General features: G+C 48.6%; 1 protein-coding gene across 8 annotated transcripts in view; it reads right to left on the reverse strand.

Annotated features, from left to right (window-relative positions):
- Camta1 (calmodulin binding transcription activator 1) overlaps positions 1–20003 on the reverse strand; it is an 841450-nt gene that overhangs the window by 541289 nt on the left and 280158 nt on the right. For all 8 annotated transcript variants that reach the window (XM_036177870.1, XM_036177875.1, XM_036177874.1 and 5 more), the window contains one exon: positions 9747–9814. In XM_036177870.1, coding sequence (XP_036033763.1) covers positions 9747–9814 — 68 coding nt within the window. The remainder of the gene's footprint in view (positions 1–9746; positions 9815–20003) is intronic.

Genomic DNA, 20003 nt, shown 5'->3' on the forward strand with positions numbered 1-20003 from the left:
TGCCAGACCTTTGGGAGGTCACCTAGGGCTCCTGTGGAGACAGGCCTTCCTGCCTTGCCATGCAGTGAGCGAGGGCCAGGCCCACTTCCCTGAATCCAGCAGCAATTTAAAGGTGAGCACTGACCAGAGGCGCAGGACACACCAGTGCAGGCTCCCTGCAGAGCCGCTCAGCAACCACAGTCCTCTAGTTCAAGACGGGGTGAGTGGGGGGGGGTGAAGATGCTGAGACAAAGGCAGCCTAGAGTCGATGCCCCTAACAGGGCAGGCCAGCTCCCAGGGTCCCTGTGAGCACACTGGAGCTTTGCCAACTCTCAGAACCAGCCCTCATTGCCTAGGGGGCCAGAAGGCAGCATCAGGTGAGCAATGTCACATACATGTGACGTGCATCCACATGAAACCCAGGAAAGACAGTCACACCCTAAAAGGCTCAAGACATTACTTCAGCTCATATGTACAGCTCTTGAAATGACCTGAACCCCAGAATTTGGGCCCAGGGGGTGGTAACACCACATCCCCCTGCCAAGGCCAGCAGGGCTTTGCACTCAGGGCGCTAAAGAGGCTACAGCATGATCAGGCCCCTTCATGTCTCCACCCTCACACCTGTCTCAGCTCCTCCAGCCCTCGAGGTCGACACTGGACCCTAGGGCATCTTCTGCTTCCTGGAAGTGAACTCCAAGCAGCAGCAAAGCTGAGCATGGGCCTCCGGCAGGGGCCCAGAGTAGTGATGAGGGGTGTAAGCACTCAGGGGAGCCCTGTGGAGGCCAGTCAGGAAGGGATGGGCCCTCCCAGGGAGGCTCTGTCGATGACAGTGAAGGGAGAAAATGAGCTGTAGCCTGCAGAGAGATGATGGAAGGGAAGCAGCAGGTACCCTGGAGGGCAGAGGGTGAGATCTAGGAGGCAGGTGAGGCAGCAGGCCGGAGTCTCCAGTGTGAAAATGCACCAGGAAACTATCTCTGCCATAGCAGCCAGCTATCTCCACACAGCCTCTGCCCCACATGAAACACCTGGGTCTCAATGACTCTGGACCTGGAGACAGCAGAGGAGGAGAGATCAATCCTCCCAGGAGCTGGGAAAATGCAGTAACTGTGGAGTGAGTGAGTGTGTGCATGTGCAAGTGTGTACGTGTGTGTGTGTGTGTGTGTGTGTGTACATGTGTGTGTACATGTGTGTTTGTGTGTGTATGTGTGTTTGTGTGTGTGTGTGTGTGTGTGTGAGAGAGAGAGAGAGAGAGAGAGAGAGAGAGAGAGAGAGAGAGAGGGAGAGGGAGGGAGAGAGAAGGAGATATCACAAGTTTCCATTGCTGGTTCCCAGGCCATTAGCCAGACCAGCCCAACCCAGCACCCTAACAGCTTCATTTGGAAGAACTCAGTGGTACTGATGAATCTCTTGTGGTTGAGACCCAGGGGACTGAGAGCTGGACACTATTGCTATCAAGGAGCACACTCTGGGGAAGGAAGGCAGCCACTAGCACAGTGAGAAAGCTATGTATGTCCTCTAAGCATACAAGACAGTCCGTGACCATGACTGACAGATCAGGAAGCTGTAGATACGCAATCAAGAGGTAAGACTCAGGACCAGGACAAGTGGCCACCTGGAGAAACAGGAGCAGGCCTCAGGGCAGCCAGGAGCCTGGTCCTCCTCAGCAGCAGCTTAGAACTCCTTGACATACTGAGCAACGTGCTCATTTGCATATTTTTAAGAAAGCTAAAATAATAAAACAGGAGCCAGAAGCGGGCCACCGTGTGACCCCAGGAGGCTAGAGATGGAGCCAAGAGCGGCTTCTGCAGGCACTGGAGACATGACCTGGCTCCAGGAAAAAAGGGAGGATGTGATGAGGTCAGCTCCTAGGTCTCACACCAAGATCACTCATAAACATGCACACACACATACAAACATAGATAGATAGATGATAGATAGATAGATAGATAGATAGATAGATAGATAGATAGATAGGCACACATATATACCCACACATATAAATACACACACACACACACACACACACACACACACACACACACACACATATATATATATATACACACACATGCACATGTAGACATACACACACATAGCAGTGCTACCATTTCCACAGGCAGCTAGGCACGGCCAAGGACACAGGAAGCTCACCAGATCTCCAACAGAGCCCAGTGTGGGTGACACCCTCCCCTGCTGGGCACTTGGAAGACCGCCTCTGCCTTGGCCCAGAGGGTGGATTCCATGTTGTTTCTCTGTTGGCATTCTATAATTCCAAATAAAGAACCAGTGTCTAGAATGGACGCACCTCTACACAGAGCTTAGTGAGGCCCCCAGCATCACAGAGACCCCACCATATATATCATCAAGATCCAGGTCACATCTAACTCCTCTCCTCAACCCCAGAGGAGGATACCTCAGACATCGAGGGGTCCCTGGAGTCCTGACAGGACCCCAACTCACACTCTGAAGGGACACTAGCCACTGGAGCATGTGGCTCTGGCAGGCCTTCCCTGTGGAGACGCACAGAGGTTTCCTAGTGAGAACTTACTCAGGGTCCAAGAATTTGAGCTTGCTTTACCCAGCAGGACTGCATAAGGGGATGATTTGACCAGAGGCATGGTTACCAGGTGTTTGGAAGGGTCTACACTTGGCTGTGCAGTGTGCTTTGATCTTGAAAGGGGGAGGTCTTTTGCCCCGCCCCTTGGCATGTTATAAAAAGCTCTTGAATAAAGCTTGAGTTGGCTGGGTATTGACCCAGGGCCCTCTTGAAGCTATCCTGTGTCTCTGTCTTTCTTGTCATCTAGATCTATCTTTCTAATACTTCCTCATTCCTCTCTCCTCCTGTCAAGAGCCCTTCAGCAGGCCGGAGCTGGTCTCTGATACTTGTCCTTCTCCTCCATCCCCTCAGCCATGATAAAATCTTTTAGGTGACATTCCTAAAGCTAGACACCAAGGTCTATTTATTCCCTTATTTGGCCACGTCCTTCCCCTGAGGCTGACTGCCAAGGTCCAGCTATTAAAGTATTGAAGTCCAGCAATCAAGAGCGCTCTTGTGACTACCCTAATTAACATATCCAATCAAAATCAACCACCTCATCCTAACACAGGGTTTCCCTTTTTACCTTTATAATCCACCATTTGGGTCACATCTGTCTCCTCTCTGTCCAGAGGCGGTCCTTTGTCCCTCCAGGAAAACACCCCCATCCCCCCTCCCTTGTTCCCCATCTCCTTTACCACCATATCCTCACCCATTCTAACACAGACACCCCCCCTTCTCCTCCTAAAAGTTACATCTGCAAGGTCATTTGCTGCTGTTTTATGCCTGGGTCAGAAATCAGCCACTTGACATTTTCTTCCTCTCTTAATAAAGGATCTCTGTAAACAGATGTTTGGGTGTGGTTTGTGCCAACTCCGGGGTCCAGGAAGAAGCCCCCACTGTCCGGGGTCTCCTTCACACTCCCTGGTGCCATAGTTGCTGCCTTGCTAACAGTGGTAGAGTTTGTACTTGCTCATTTCACACATGAGGGATGTGTCCAAATGCCTGTGCGGTGCACACATGACCAAGTCCCCATTACACTGCAATGCAAAGGCTGCCACATTGGAATGAACGTTTTCAATGTCTGTTCCCTGAACTAACATGCTGTTGTAGAGCTATTCAGTCAGAATTTTAACATTCCTTGCTAGAGGTAGGGAGGAGACAGCCAAGACTCCAGAAGTGAAGGAAACATAGAAGTCTCCTGAAGTAAACAAAACTTACAAGGCTTAGGATACACCTGAAAATTATAAGACTTACAAGGCAGCTGCCCAAGGTCCTAAGGTTATAGAAACAGTAGCAATTGCTGGGGAAGGGAGACTGACCCCGCCCTGCTGCCAGCAAGGCATTCAGGGAGCCCCAGGGATACGGCTTTTGTGAGGCTTTTCAGTTAGGCAGCTGCCTGGGTCAGCCATGTTCCTCTAAGCAACCCTTCACTCATACTTACTCCTATAAGTAACCCCAATACACTCATTGGTTCATTAAGCTAGACCAAAGTGGAATTGTTCCATTGGTCTGTGCTCAGTGACCTGTCTGGAGTAGACAGACTTTTGCTCACACAATACCTGGGTGAGAGAACACCCTCCCAAACTGGCACCACCCACCCCACCCACAGCACATGCAGAAACAGCCCCAGCCCCACCAGAAACTTGGAGAAGAGCTGCAGCAACATAAAACTTTACAATCAACAGCAAAGTCACCATTGTGGCCATTTCAGAGCATACAGTTCAGTGGCATTGAGTCCTGTCACACCTGTATAGCTGTCACCACTGGTCATCTCCAAGACATTTTGCTCTCTTCTCCAAAACTCTGTCCCGTTAAGCACTAACCCCAGACTGAGGGAATCAGTCATCTTTGCCTCCCTAGTTCTACTCTTCTAGATTCCTTATGTATGCACAGCTGTGTGGTATTTGTCCCTTGGGATCCGGCCTAGGTCACTCAGATCTGTGTTGTAGCTAGTATATGAATTCTGCATCTTGCTAGCTCTGGGAAGTTTGGAGCATCCCAGTGAAATCTGTGTGTTATTTTTATTGTCCTATTCTGGTCACATGAACACTTTCACTAGTAATGAGTTCTCCACTTTCTATCCCAAAGATCTAATGCTCGAAGGTGGCCTGTGGGTCGTCCTCCTTTGTCATGTACACTGGACCTGAGAAAGGCAACACCAACTTCACTGGACCAGTCAGGTTCCCAAGCCCTCTTCTCCCAGACTGACCCCACCCCCTGGGCCCTGATTGCCACGTTTTCTCCCAAGCAACACCCTTGAACTATAACAACTGTGCACAATGCACACACTCCTGTCAAAGTGATGCCACCTCAGTACCAAGTTGTTAAGAAACAGACAAGGCAGCCCGGCCTTGCCCTTGGAAATGTACCTTCTCCCTGGGAGGCAGACTTACAACTCTAGACAGACAGACTGTTGACCCACTGACATAAGCAAAGGGAGCCATAGGAATCTAGTGAGAAGGAGGGCTTGGGGAAGTTGCCAGGACCAGAGAAGGCATCCAAGGAGAGGCAACCTAGCTTGGATGTGAGAAAATGTGAGAGCCACGACAGAGTAAAGGCAGATGGGGGCAAGGAAGATGATGGTAGATAGGGCAGCCTATTCTAACCGCAGTGGGTGCTGGGAGGTAGGCAGGCAGGCAGGGGTCCGAACTGAGAGGTGCAGGTTGAGACTGGGAAACAACTCAGTGAGTATGGACCTTGTCTCCTGGGAATTCTCCAAGACTCTCAAGTAGGATCTGATGCCAGACAAGGCTGATGATAGGCAAGTTTATGGCAAAGGAGTACTGCCCTATGCCGGGGAGATCTCAGTGCCCTGCATACTAGAAGAGCAGTGAGTTCTGAGCCTACAGAAAGCAGAGGGGAATGATAAGTTCACAATGCAGGCTCAGTGAGTGACCAATCAGAGTCAGGGGACCAAGAAGAGTCACAGGGAAGAGCTGAGCTGTCCTTAGTTGTCTTTGAAAATAAAGTAGCTCTTGGGAGAATCAGATGATGCAAACCAGGGTATGACTCAGGCAAAGAGGCAGAGTGTGGTGACATTTTATTTGTACTCTAACAAATAAAACTTGCCTAGAGATCAGAGGATAAAGCCAGCCACTATATTAAACACAGAGGCCAGGCAGTGGTAGCACACGCCTTTAATCTTAGCATTCGGGAGGCAGAGATTCATCTGGATCTCGGTGAGTTCAAGGCCACACTGGGAACAGAGCCAGGCATGGTGACACATGTCCTTAATCCCAGCACTAACCATAGAGGTCTGGAGGTCTGTACAAACAGACAGGAAGTGATAGGGCTGGGCAGAAAAAGGAAGTGATGTAGATGGGTGCAGAGAGGAAGTAAGATGGCAGGGCACAGAAAAGTATACAGGCGTGAGTATACAGGAAGTAGAGCTCTTGGGCTGAGGATTTCCTAGAGGTAAGAACTTGTGGTTTAAGCAGGGCGGTGGTGGCGCACGCCTTTAATCCCAGCACTTGGGAGGCAGAGCCAGGTGGATCTCTGTGAGTTCGAGGCCAGCAGCCTGGTCTACAAAGCAAGTTCCAGGACAGGCTCCAAAGCTACTGAGAAACCCCGTCTTGAAAAACAAAAACAAAACAAAACAAAGAAGAGGAAGAGTTCTAATGCCAGTAAGCTTGGAAAGTCCTGTAGCCTTGCAGCCCTTCCCTGGCTGGCAGAGCTTTGGTACAGATTTTAAGATTGTGTGTGTGTGTGTGTGTGTGTGTGTGTGTGTGTGTGTGTGTGCTGTGTGGTGTAAGAGTGCTCACAAAGGCCAGAAGAGGAAGTCAGATCCCCTGGAGATATAGTTACAGATGGTTGTGAGTCACCCAATGTGGGTGCTGGGAGCCAAACTTATATCCTCTGGAAAAGCAGAAAGTGCTCTTAACCTCTGAGCCATCTCTTCCGCCCCCCTGGTACAAAGTATAAAACACAGCAGCTAACCCATAGCAAGTGCTACAGATCACAGTGCTAGTGGGCTGGCCAATCCTGAGGCTAGATGTGCCAGAAGCAATAACATGGAGAAAGCCCAGGGCTCCTGCTTCCCGATACTCTGATCCCCAGTTTTTACCCATTCCAGTTCATCTCACAAGTGTACATGGAGAGAATGTTCCAGGCATTTGGATCACCCAAGAACAAACCCAACTGAAATCCCCCCATTAGCACAAGGGTGGAGCCAGATAAGGAGTAACGGAAGTGCTACAAAGCACTCTGAAAACAGCACAAGGAAGAGGCAATGGGGCCCTCTGCATAGGTGGGGGTGGTACTGGAAGAAGACCTCACAGAGAAAGGGGACACCCAAACCAAGGCCTGAAGGAGGAGCTAGGATAACATTCTAGACAGAGGGAGGACTCTATTCCAAGATCATACATCCACAGGGCAGGGTGGGGAGGGCAGAGTCCCTGTGGTCTCCAAATGATATTATGATCCTGCCGAGCACACCACAAGTGCCAAATAAAGACCTCCCCAAGGCTGAGTTTTCAGGCTTAAGATCCCACCTGCCTATAGCACCATGTGGGCCGTTTGAGCATTCTTCATTCAGCCCTGTGGCGGCCACGCTGCCACCCCAAGGATCTCAGCCCTGGGAGCATCTTTGAAACACACCTCATTATGAACAGGTATAAGGGACTTCCAAGGCCTTCTCTATAATTAGGATGAGCAAGGACAATATTTATCCCTAGGGCCCCCAGCAAGCCTCAGCGACAGCAGTGGGTCCCTCTGTAGTTCCTATACCAACATCTATATGTGGGCTGATTACAACAATTAATTTAATAAGGATCCTTCCACACAAACAATGTATCATTTTATTAGCAAACTCTATAAATGTCAATGGTGCAATTCATTCTTATTAATTTTCTAAAATGAAATTAACAGTAGCTGCAAACAGAACTTGCATTGCCTTGCATTCAGCAGAGTATTGGTGCCATTAATTCCTTAGTATCAGGAGACTGGCTTGTAGGAACTCAGCAGTTAACTGCACCAATTAATCTGAATACTGGAAATGGTGGGGGAAGGGAATCCAAACTCAACTCAACAACTAATTTAGGAAGGTCCTTGAACAACCAGGGCAACTTGTCCTCCTGGGACCAGAAGCTTTCAAGCATAAACACGGAGCAAGTATGAGAATGTAACAGGAGTTCACATGTTCACTGTGCCTGGAGTAAAGAAGTTAGACTCCCAGAGCCTGAAGGATATCCTGTTGATGCCTCCAAGGTCCAGGCCTCCAGCAGGCTGGGGGAATCCACTCACAGACAAGTGCAGTGGTAGCCTGTGACAGACACGGACACTCATCCCTGCAAAGCAGGGTCACAGATGTTATCTCCCCTGTGACGCTCTTGATGTCTCAGGAAAGACAGACAGGACAGGAGCTCTACTTTCTAATAAAGAAGAAAAAAGGGGGAAGCAGGGCATGGTAGCACATACTTGTAACCATAACACTTGGATAACTGAGAAAGGGAAGGAAGAAGTAGGGGAGGGAAGAAGAGAGAGAGGAAAAGAGAGACAGAGAGAAAGGAAGAGAGAGACAAAGAGAGAGGGAGAGAAAGAGAGAGAGAGAGAGAGTGCTTTTTAAGAGCTTAATGGATTTTCACAATGTTACAGAACCAAGCCTCAAATACAAATCTGTCAATACAGGATCTTAATTCCTTCTCTTGCTTCTCACATCCCTATACCTCATAACAAGAAGTCTCTTGATCCATTATATTCCAAAAAGTCAGGGTCCAGTATGACCAGAAGTTATATCCTCTTCTCAATTGACCTCCAAATTCCTGGGCTGAATGAAATGTGAGGGAAAACTCCAGCCTTTCAACATTCTAAATTACTGTTGGCACAGTGTGCATGTGTGCATGATCGCCATGTTCTGGAGACTTTCTCTCTGTCTCATAAATAGCTCTGTCCTCCTGCTTGGATTCAAGGAGTGTGGTAGCTGATATTATTAACCTAACAATCTAGAATCTACTAAGAGAAAAATTTCTGGGTATGTCTCTTAGCAAGTTCCTATATTAAGTTAATGGAGAAGAGAAGACACACCCTAACTGTGGGTGGTATCATGCCAAGGGCTGGAGTCCTGTACTGCATAAAAAGTGAGCTGAGCATCAGCATCCATCTCACTCTGCTTCTCAAAGACTCACCCTTCTGACACTGCCATCTTTGCCATGATGGACTGTTAACCTCAAACCCTGAGCCAAAATGTGCCTTTGTTTCCTTAAGTTGTTCTACAAGAAACTAAATGAATGTACCTTGTTATGTGAAGGAATGTTCTAAAAGCCAGAACCCATTCCAACATTGCTCTGAAGGGATGGATGGGCCAAACTCAGGACCAAGGGAGCAGAGAACCCATCTCATTCTGATCCTGGTTCCAGTTGACAATGTCAAAGACTTTGGTGCTCGTCCATGATTACAGACTGAGAACTCCACCTATTCGCCTCAACCATGTAGTCAGCGCCCTGCAAGCTACCTTCCATCTAACATAAGCACCTGGCCCTGTCACTGCTAATAGAAATGCTGTGGCAATTGGAAGAGAGTGGCTGCAGATCTCTGATGATTTAACATGTAACCTATCAAAAATAAAAACTTAAAGAGTTGGGCAGGAAATAAGATGCTGTCTTTAAAATGAGCCCCAAATCCCTGGCTCACCATCCTTCACTGATAATAACGTCACTTCCATGGGCAGGACACGGGTCGGCTATATTTTCACCAATTTCCTCCAGTCCCAGGTGGCAAGAGAAGTTAAGTGTTTGTGGCAGTTAGTGGGTTCAAGGACATTTACTACATAATATTTAGCCATTGCTCCTGATTTGGGAGCTCTCTCTCCCAGCAATCAAGAGTAACCCGACTTTATTGATGTATAAAACACACTGAGAACCAAGCAGCAGTTAAGCTCGCCTTCCTTTTTAAAAAGTATGTGTCACTGATGGCAGGTGGGCACTTTCCCAAAATAAACTGCCCCTGCCCTGAACCTGTCTGATAAGTTTCTGAACGCCTGGCTGAGAGATGGAGCCCAGAGCCATCCCATGGAATGTTCTGACAGCTGTTGCCCAGCATCTAACCCTTCTTGTTGCGTTCACTGCCACCGTCTTGGACCAATTAATGAGCGTCCCCTTCACAGGCCATCGAGCACAACATGGCACTGTCAACTCGTCACCCTGCATTGAGTGGCCGAATCTGGAAATCTACAAAATTCAAGCATCTGGTCTCACCATACAGAGTTGGAAAACTGTGATAGCCAGGACATTACCTTGTCTTAGGGGATGTGGTTAGCCATTCTTCATGTTTCTCAAATGTTATTAAATAAGCCGCAATTTCCTGAAACAGAAAAATAAAAAGATCATGATAACAATTAGTTCATGTTGGACCCTGAGAAGCAGAAATAAAAAAGTAGTTATTTTCCCCCCAGCTGTTGTGCATCTTGGCCTGGCTGGAACTTGGACTTTTCTAGAAAAATTGTTGACCGGGACTCAGCCTCTCTTTTGATTCCCTGAGTCCTTTTCACTCAACCAGCCACACAATCACCATCAAAGCCTGGGTTTCAAAAGAGGAGTCAGTAGCAAGGACAAAATATTTCTCTGTGGAAGGAAAACATCAGAAACCCTTTGAGATCCCAAATGCCATTCATCTGAGGGAGGGAAGCACACGCCAACAGGTCCTGGTGTACGCTCTGTTTCTCTGAAACAGGATGTCTTTCAGCTTCCTCACTAAAGAGCTGCGTCTTCTCAGCTTGACTCCAAACTCCCACCCTGGAGCCAAATCACAGAGAGTCAGAGAGAGAGAGAGAGAGAGAGAGAGAGAGCACTTTTCCCACTGTTAACTTGATTTATTGAGCAGAGCCTCAGAGAGCCAAGTCAGCTGAGTTTCAGGCAAAGATGGAAAAAATGCAAGCACCTGAAGGTAAATCAAATATTTATAAAGACACAATAACATCATCACAGATAGAATTACTGATTTATTAATAATTTCCACAAGAAGCCAGTGAGTGACACAGCATAAGTCATTGCCCCATCTCTCAGGCATGACATGGCCCATTACGCCCAGATCCAAACAGATCTGCTAACATGAAATTGGCTGGGATAGTAAGTTAATTAAAGTCAGGCTAGCACACATTTCCCTTGATCTTGGTGGCAATATGACACAGAGATGCTGCCATGGACTGTCAGGGAAACGCACAGCATGGGCCTGGGGCTCCCTCTCAACTCTGCTGCAGCTAGATCTGCTCCGAGCTCCTTGGAGTAGAGTGGACCATGTGCCCAGAGACCAGCAGCCTCGAGGGCTTAGACATAATGGGTCTGAGCCCTGTGACCAGCAATGACCCACATGGCCTTGGGGAAAAGGAAGAGACATTCTCAACATCAAGTATACAGGTCAGTTACGGGTAGAAATACGACCTGCCATGCCATGAAGACCACCAGGGCCAGGGAAGACCAAGACCCTCTGTAGTCATAGTGAATGGCCATTGCCACATACATTGGAACCAAGAGCCCAAACCACCACAGCCTGGAAGAATGAACCTTACAGCAGAACCCAGGAAACAGCAGCTGGTGACAGGAGCAACTGCTTCCTTGTCCAAGTTCCTATCATTGACTTTTAGCTAGAGAAAGAATGAGCCCACTGGGCTGTCACTCCTGAGCCTCTTTGAGAAAATCCTTCCCTGGGGTCTCACCATAGGTCAATAATCCCATGTCCGGGCCAGCCCTGCTTCTCTCTTCAGGACAGGACTAGCTGTCCATCTTCTATCCTCCCACACCACCTTCCTCAGTGCATAGGATTCATCACTGTGTGTCCTATTATTTGTTTACTTGGGTAGCATCCTCACTGGACCATGCAAGAGTAAGGGCTATGTCACTGCTGATGCATTCACAGGACTTAAATGTGTCCTGGGCATAGTAGAGAAACCTGAAAAAGATGTCTGTTAAATGCAGGATGAGTTGGTAGATGAGTGAGTAAATAGGTGTGTGTGGGGGAATAGGAAGTTAACTAATTAAATAGGTGGGTGGATGGACATGTGCACAGATGGATGGACAGGTGCACAGGTGGTTGGACAGATGTGCAGATGGATGGACAGGTGCACAGGTGGATGGACAGGTGTGCAGATGGATGGACAGGTGCACAGGTGGATGGACAGGTGTTCAGGTGGATGGACATGTGCACAGGTGGATGGACATGTGCACAGGTGGATGGACATGTGCACAGGTGGATGGACATATGTGCAGGTGGATGGACATGCGTACAGGTGGATGGACAGGTGTGCAAGTGGATGGACATATGTGCAGATGGATGGACAGGTGCACAGGTAGATGGACATGTGTACAGATGGGTGCACAGGTGGATGGACAGGTGTACAGGTGGATGAGCATGTGTGCAAGTGGATGTACAGGTGTGCAGGTGGGTGGACAGGTGCACAGGTGGATAGACAGATGTGCAGATGGATTGACAGGTGTGCAGGTGGATGGACAGGTGCACAAGTGGATGGACAGGTTCACAGGTGGATGGACAGATGCACACGTGCACAAGTGGATGGACACGTGCACAAGTGGATGGACAGATGCACATGTGCACAAGTGGATGGACAGATGCACAGGTGGATGAACAGGTGCGCAGGTGGATGGACATGTGCACAAGTCGATGGACAGATGCACACATGCACAAGTGGATGGACATGTGCACAAGTAGATGGACACATGCACAAGTGGATGGACAGATGCACACGTGCACAAGTGGATGGACACGTGCACAGGTGGATGGACAGATGCACACGTGCACAAGTGGATGGACAGATGCACAGGTGGATGGACAGGTGCACAGGTGGATGGACAGGTGTGCAGATGGATGGACACGTGCACAGCTGGATGGACACGTGCACAGGTGGATGGACAGATGCACAGGTGGATGGGTGGGTAGATAGGTGAGCAGGTAGATGGATGGATTGATAGGTGGGTGAATGAGTAGATGGTTACGTAAGTTGGTGTACTGGTATGTGGGTAGATGGGGAAAGAAGAGTGGACACTGTAGAAATAAATATACATTCATAAGTGAAATATGTATGTGTCTGTGTAGCAGTTCATGTGTGTGGTAGGATGTATATATATATTTACGACTGCAGATAGTGAAGTGTAAGATGAAAAGCTGCAAAACAGTGGTTCTGGAATTAGGCCTTGCAGTTATTTAATTAACTGAGTTGCCACAGAAAGGCAGCTCAACCTCATTGCAAAGTGCCTATCTGCTGTAAGCAAACAGACCTGGCCTTGAGTTCCAAGTCTGCCAAAGATCAGCTGCCTCATCTCAAGCACATTGCTTACTCCACTTTACAAGGAGTGGCAGTTCTTATATCACACTGACAGCCATAGCATGTCTGTGGACAAAAGCTTCCATGGTCAGCATTACAAGGTCTACATGGTGTGACCTACCTGTTCAGAGCTCCCCCCCCAAAAGAGGTAGCAGGTGCCATTATGGTCCAGGCCACCGCTGGGTTTATGGAAATCTCTCCCTAGCCCCTCCTCATCGCATCCCCCACTCACACTCACACTCACACTCACACTCACAATGGATGGTAATGACAGGACGACTGTTCAGAGTTGCTGGATTCAACCCTCGCAGTCAACCATTGCATCCCATTTGTTTACACAAGATGCTGAAAGCAGACATGGCTACCACAGGCATGGTCAGCCACATGTTAGGTAGCAGCTCTCTGTCACAATTTCAGCATTCTTGGTATCCAGAGTAGCCCACCATGCTGACCAGATACCCCATGTAATGACTAGTTTTTAGGTCAGCTTAGCACAAGCTGGAGTCACTTGGGAAGAGGGAGCCTCAGGTGAGAAGTGTACCCCACTAAACTGAGTGGTACATTTTCTTTACTGATGACTGATGTGAGAGGGGCTCGGTGTGTGGTGCGTTCCTGGGTGCTATAAGGAAACAAACTGCATAAGCCACGCGGAGCAAGGCAGTAAACAGAAGTCCTCCACAGCCTCCGCTTCGGTTCCTGCCTCCAGGTTCCTGCCTTGACTTCCCTGGATGATGGGCTGTGCTATGAACCGGAAGATACATAGACCCTTTCCTCCCCAAGCTGCTCATGGCCGTGGTGTTTTTATCACAGCAATGCAAACCTTAAAACACCCCAGATCCCTCCCCTGGCCAACAATCACACCCGAATGACCCAGAAGATAAGGGTGCATAGTACATCCCAACAGCCTTACATTTATCACTTTTCTCCACAGACCCACACACATGCTCCCACCCACATCCACCAAAGCCTGGTAGGGTTTCCCACTGTTGCTGTCCTCCAAAAGGGAAAATCTCTCTGGTCCCTTGCTGCACTCAGGTTCTACACTAAAGACACTCAACACCTACTGTGTGGCAGCTCAGGAATAAGGGCACTGTGGAGGCTATATAGCCTCTGAACTCACAACCAATGAGGGGAGAAAGACATGTCAGCAACAGAACAGTCACCCTGCTACTGCAGGGCCATGGTGTGTTCAACTGTATAGCCAAAGGGTTACCACAGGCCTACTAAGCCAGTATGCAGACAAGCAAAGACCAGGAAATCACGCTCAGTAACGAGCTTCCTTTGTCCACTGGCCACTCCCTCCTCCTCCATCAAGGGAGGGGTGGGGGGGTGTTTCTCCTAATCTGTGACAGCTCCCACATGGCCTGGAAGAGCACCCATCCCACTTAATACCAGCTGTTCTGAGCAAGGAAACTAAATACTTGTAGCCAGGTCCTGCCTCTGCATGGTCAAGATGACTGGACTTGACACCAGGGAGCTGTTGCATGCTGCTTCTGGTCTCCACATGTCCCAGAAACATCTGGGTCACCTATCTAACCCCAGCTTCATGTGATCCAGTCTTGACAGCCCATTGCCCTTGCCAGAGTTCATCCTTTCTCTCCATATAGGCAGGCAGGGGCTGGATGGTGCCCTCTCAAAGTTTAGGAACTGGCTGAGCAGATGAAGACACCAAGGAACCAAACACCCTCATGGAAGTTGGAGTTCAACGAGATAAGGCAGTGTAAGAGCCATGGAAATTCGGAATACTGGGCATGGAGAGCTGGCTCAGCAGTTAAGTGTACTGCTCTGGCAGAGTAACTGAGTCCAGTTTCCAGCACCCATGTCAGAGAGATCATAACTATAACTCCAGCTCCAGGATATCTGACATCCTCTGCTGGCCTCCACAGACACCTAACTCATATGTATATACCCACACAGACACACAGAAAGACACACTGTAATAAAAACCATTTTTAAATTAAAAAATACAGACACTAACATTCATAGCAGTGTTACTCACAAGAGCTTAGAAAGAGGCGGAGGCCACCCAGTCTGCAGATGGATGAATGGGTCTACAGAGGGTGATCTCTCCAGAAACATAAACCAGAGCAAAGTCCTGTTCCAGAGGGCTATCACATGGACATACCATAATGAAGGCACATGCTTCATAAAAGCTTACCACAACAGGCCATGCGTTAAGAATGCTATTAGTGAACTATGTAGAACATCCCAATCAATTGGCAGAGGATATAAATGTGTGGTTATTGAGGGCTGGAGATGAGGGGGATGAGTGGCTGATCAAAGGACATGGAGTCTACTTCTGGGGCTGGTACAGATGTTAGGAACTAACAGGAGTGTTGGCTGCACACCACTAATGCTACAGAGCAGCCGTTCTCAACCTGTAGGTCATGACCCATTTGAGGGCCAAACGACCCATTTGAGGGCCAAACGACCCTTTCACAGGAGTCGTTTAAGAGCATCAGAAAACATAGATATTTAGATTATGATTCATAATGGTAACAAAATTACAGTTATGATGTAATGAAAAAAGTAATTTTAAGGTCGGGGGTCACCACAACATGAGGAACTGTATTAAAGGGTTGCAGAAATAGGGAGGTGAGAACCACTGGGCTAGAGTTTATATAAGTAAATTTTATTGTAATTTTTTAAGAGCAAGAAAAGAGTTTATGCATCCAGCTAGATGTGGCAGGTGATGGAGATACCAGCCAGCCCTGCCTACAGAGCAGACCTGGACTGAAAGGGCCATCTTGGCACATCTACCGGCTTCCTCCAGGCCCCTGCTATCCCAGCATCCTTCACTCATCCCAGATCCTGCATTGACACTAGGAAGAATGACTCCACTGTCAAGATGAAGAAAGTCACGGCAGGCTCCAAAGCAAAGACTGTCCAGCTTGCAGATTCTAAATGCTCACTTTGTCCTTTGGATGTTCAAATAGAAGAACTGCTGCCAAAGCACAGTGCATGTGTGGCCAGAGCAGGGGCAGCAGCCTGTGGGAGACAGAATCCAGTTTTGTGGACTCCGCTTTGCATCAGCAATGGTCCCTGCCATCAGGAAGGCAGAAGGGTTGCCCCAGGGGTACTGTCGTGAAGGGTGAGGGTACAGTACAGCTCTTCATCCCACTACCCAAGCACATCATCCGGGTGTCAGTGATATCCTCAGGGTCTGAGAGGACTTCCAAGCTATGGTAGTATGAGCCAGTGGGCACTGCTATGCTGACTTGGATCCTACAGCTGTGTGCCTCCTTGCACCTGCTCACGATTTCTTCCACATCCCCCCCAGATCCTGGTCTCTCTGGGGAATCACCAGGCTGTCCTTCACTGCACAGTGGTCTGCAGCTTCAGAAACCTGCCCTGCAAGGACCATGGTACTCTAGGACCCCGAAAATATAGCACTCTCTGTTATATAGCTTTGTGTGGAGAATCCAAATCTGGGTCCCCATACAGTCATAGAGCCCTGGAGTTCTTGGATACAAAGGTGACTGGTGACCCCATAGAAGGCTGCACAGGGGTATGCAAAGTTCTTCTATGCACAATAAAGACACAGAGAGCCACACTGGAGCCTCCCTTAGTGCAGGGGGAAGGGGCAGAGATTGGCAGTACAGGCTGTTGCTGTGGGACACCATGCCCATGCAAAACGCTCTACAGAAATGCCCACCCAGGGAGGCCCCCAAACAGCTCAGGGCCCACCCTCAGCACCGGAGCCCCACTCTCCAACAATGAGTAGCAGGGCCATATGCCACCGTGTATCATCCTGAAATTTCAAGGAGCTACAGTTTTTAAAGTTAAAAAAATTGAGAACTTTAATAATAGGTTTTATATTTTAACCCAAATGTATTCAAAATAGAACTTCCCTAATTTTAGAAAGCAGTCGAGCTGTCTCCTATTCTTCATACTGTTTTCTAAACCTGGCATGCGTTTCCATTCCAGCCCACCTCAGTCGGGCTCCGGGGCCAAACAAGGCTGGTGTGTGGGATGGTGGCCCTAAATAGACACTGTGGGAGCCTGTGACAGACCGAACCTTCTGGCAGTCAGGTGGAGTCCGGGTGGGAAAGAGGGGGCCACCATTACCAGACACTTCCTTACATCCAGGGCTCACTGTCACCTCAGGTCCCCTCAGAGTGGAGAAGCTGTGTCCTCTGGGGTGTGAGAGCCCTCCGCCTGTCTGGTGGAGAACATAAGAGTCTGGCGGGAGGTGCTTTATAGTGCTGTGGGTCTCTCCCCAGGAGGCATACACACACACACACACACACACACACACACACACACACACACACACGCACACACACACGCACACGCACGCACGCACGCACGCACGCACACACTGTTTGTTTCCAGTCACAGACAACAGTCCAGCAAAGAGGCAGCAGCTTGCTTTCCAACAATCACACTGAAAACAGCTCTTCAGAAAAAGGAGAAGTCTTGCCCAGGCAGCCTGCCCATCCCCATTACTCCATCTTCAGAACACATGTTCAATGTCCGGGAAGTAAAGGTCTGTGGAGAGGTCCTTAGTGCTTTCTGTTAAACAACTCTGATAACATGTCCATGTCTGTAAACATGTATATATAGTATATTGAGTATGCTTGTGTGTATATGTTTGAGTAGTGTGTAATATATGTGTGCATATATATATTTGAGTATATGTATGTATGTTCATGTTTGTGTGTGCATGTGTATGCTTAGGTATGCATGTGTATGTGAATGAGCGTGTATTTGTGTATATGTGTTTATGTGTATTGGGGTATGTATATATTATGCATATTGGGTAGTATCATATATATTTTTATATGTATTTGGGTATGTGTATTTGTGTATGTTTCAACTGTGTATATGCTTGTGTGCATATATTTTTTTCGTATATATTTGGGGGTGTATATATGCACATGTGTATGCATATATGTTGGTACATGTTTGTTCTATAGTCTCCTGAGCCCCGGTAATAAAAACATCTCTGTGGTCTATACAGTCTCAGCTACCTTTTGCATAAAAAATGGGTTTTCAGCCAAGGGGTAATTTTAAAAGTTTGGTTTTTATGAGAGTTCTACACAAGGGTTTTATCTGTGAGGACGGACACTGAAGGGAATCGGCAGTGCTCTGCGAGCAGCTGGCCCCAGCATCTGCTGGAGCCACAAAATGCAATTATATTACTCCCAAATGTGAAGTAAAAATATCTTGTTTCCAATACTCTTGGTTTTAAGGCTCATACCGAGTGTCCTCTGGGCATTTCAGTGGTGCCAGCTCTCCGTGCTATGTACTTTATTAGGGATGTGTGAATGTCATATTAATGACTTCTAACCAACATGTTTACAGTGCAAGAAAATTTTCCCAGAACCTGCCACTCACTGCACTTCACTAAAAATAATTGGCCCTAATTTAAATAAATAACCATTCAATACCCCTTCCCAGCGGCAGTTCTCCTGAATAAAGCTAGTAGGTCCATTTCTGTGACAAGGATTCCACCTGGGTCCAGTGGAATAGAGTCCCATCTAAACTCTCGGGACTGGTCCTCCTGTCAACAGCCAGGGCATCTTGCCTTCATGGGATCAGGCCCATACCTGTCTGGAATACTCTGGGTCTCCACCCACAAGTTAGACCAACACCCCAACCCAAAATGATGAGCAACCCTATTAGAAGCAATGAACATATGGACTCATGGGTTTTCTCATTTGGTTTCTCCAGGGTGTGTGCCATCATTCCACTCAGACACGCCATGTGACACTCATAGTGACGGCTTCTGGGAGACGGTGTCTGAAAGACTTCCAGGGTGGTGTTGAGCTCAGAGTTCATGCCTAACAACCTGAACTTCTGTGAAAAACAAAGTCTAGCACAGCCGTCTGTCTGTCGTGGGGGATGGGGAGGCATGCGGTGGCTTTCCCAGTGCCAGTCAGTGAAGAAGTAATGAGCCAAAGACAGTCAGAGACACAGCAGCAGCTCACACCATCACAGGCATGTCTCCTATCTACAACACTTACTTGGTGAATTACTGAGGGCCCACTGAATACCAGACACTGTGTCCTAACAGTACAAAGGGAAGTGAGTGATGGTCCGTGGGAAAACAGCTGGGAAGACAGGTGGGGCTGTGGGGTGCAGGGCTACCTTGTCAAGTGCAAGGCCTGTGAGGAGGTTCCATTAGCAGTATGAACAATGAACTCAAGCTGAGGAGAAAGGAAGGGAAGGTTGAGCCAAAGACTAGCATTTGGACAGCTCCAGAGTGAGCAGGGGGCTAGTGGCAGAGACTTTGGGGCAGGAAACAGTATGTGGACAGACAGGAAATGGGAAGAGTAAATGTGTTCAGGGAAACATCAGCAAATGAAATAGCAGGAGCTGACAGGGTCTGGGGAAGATGAGCAGTACCTAAGCAGGGGGGTGTGGAGGCCCCAGACTGGGGAGCAATTAAAATGCCAGGCAAGTGGAGTCTCAACCAGGAGAGCTGGAGGCCAGGAAGGCTTTCAAGCGGAGGGGAGACATAGAAGGAGACATGCTTTGGAAATGTCACTTTGATGGCTGTGCAGCAGAGAGAAGACTGCTGGGAGACTGTGATGACAGTCCAGGAAAGGGACGCGGGCTCCTGAAACATGGCAGGCAGAGGAGAGAACACAGCACAAAGTGAATATCTATAAAAGAGAAGCCAGTGTGGGGTGGCAGTGGCACATGCCTTTAATCTCTGCACTCGGGAGGCAGAGGCAGGTGGACCTCTGTGAGTTCAAGGCCAGCCTGGTCTACAGAGTGAGATCCAGGACAGGCACCAAAACTAGAGAGAGACAGAGAGAGAGAGAGAGAGAGAGAGAGAGAGAGAGAGAGAGAGAGAGAGAGAGAGAAGCCAGTGAGATTGTGGGACCCTGTTGACCGGCAAGTGGCATAAGGGACAGGTTTGAAGCCCAGGGCACCCACAGGCAGCCTTGTGGCTGGACCCACAGCGTCTGGCTGGCTTCCATGTGATGTTTCTCTCTTTTCTGCCAGTTGAAAGACTGGGTTGGTAGAGGGGAGCTTTTCCCAGATGCTCTAGAAAAACAAAGTCAGGCACCAGTGGGTCTTCATGTGTCACACCTACTGGCTGGTATAGAGGAAGCCCATGCCCCATGGCTGGGCCTGAGCTCTATGCCACTGCATCTACACCAGCTGGCTTCCTTTACTAACTACATGTTACACGAATTTGATCTTAAGGCTCCTGCTGTGGCAGTTATGACACTGGAGACTGAGTGGGTTGGAAGACCATGG

Source organism: Onychomys torridus, chromosome 2 (assembly GCF_903995425.1).
Source record: "Onychomys torridus chromosome 2, mOncTor1.1, whole genome shotgun sequence".
NCBI lineage: Eukaryota > Metazoa > Chordata > Mammalia > Rodentia > Cricetidae > Onychomys > Onychomys torridus.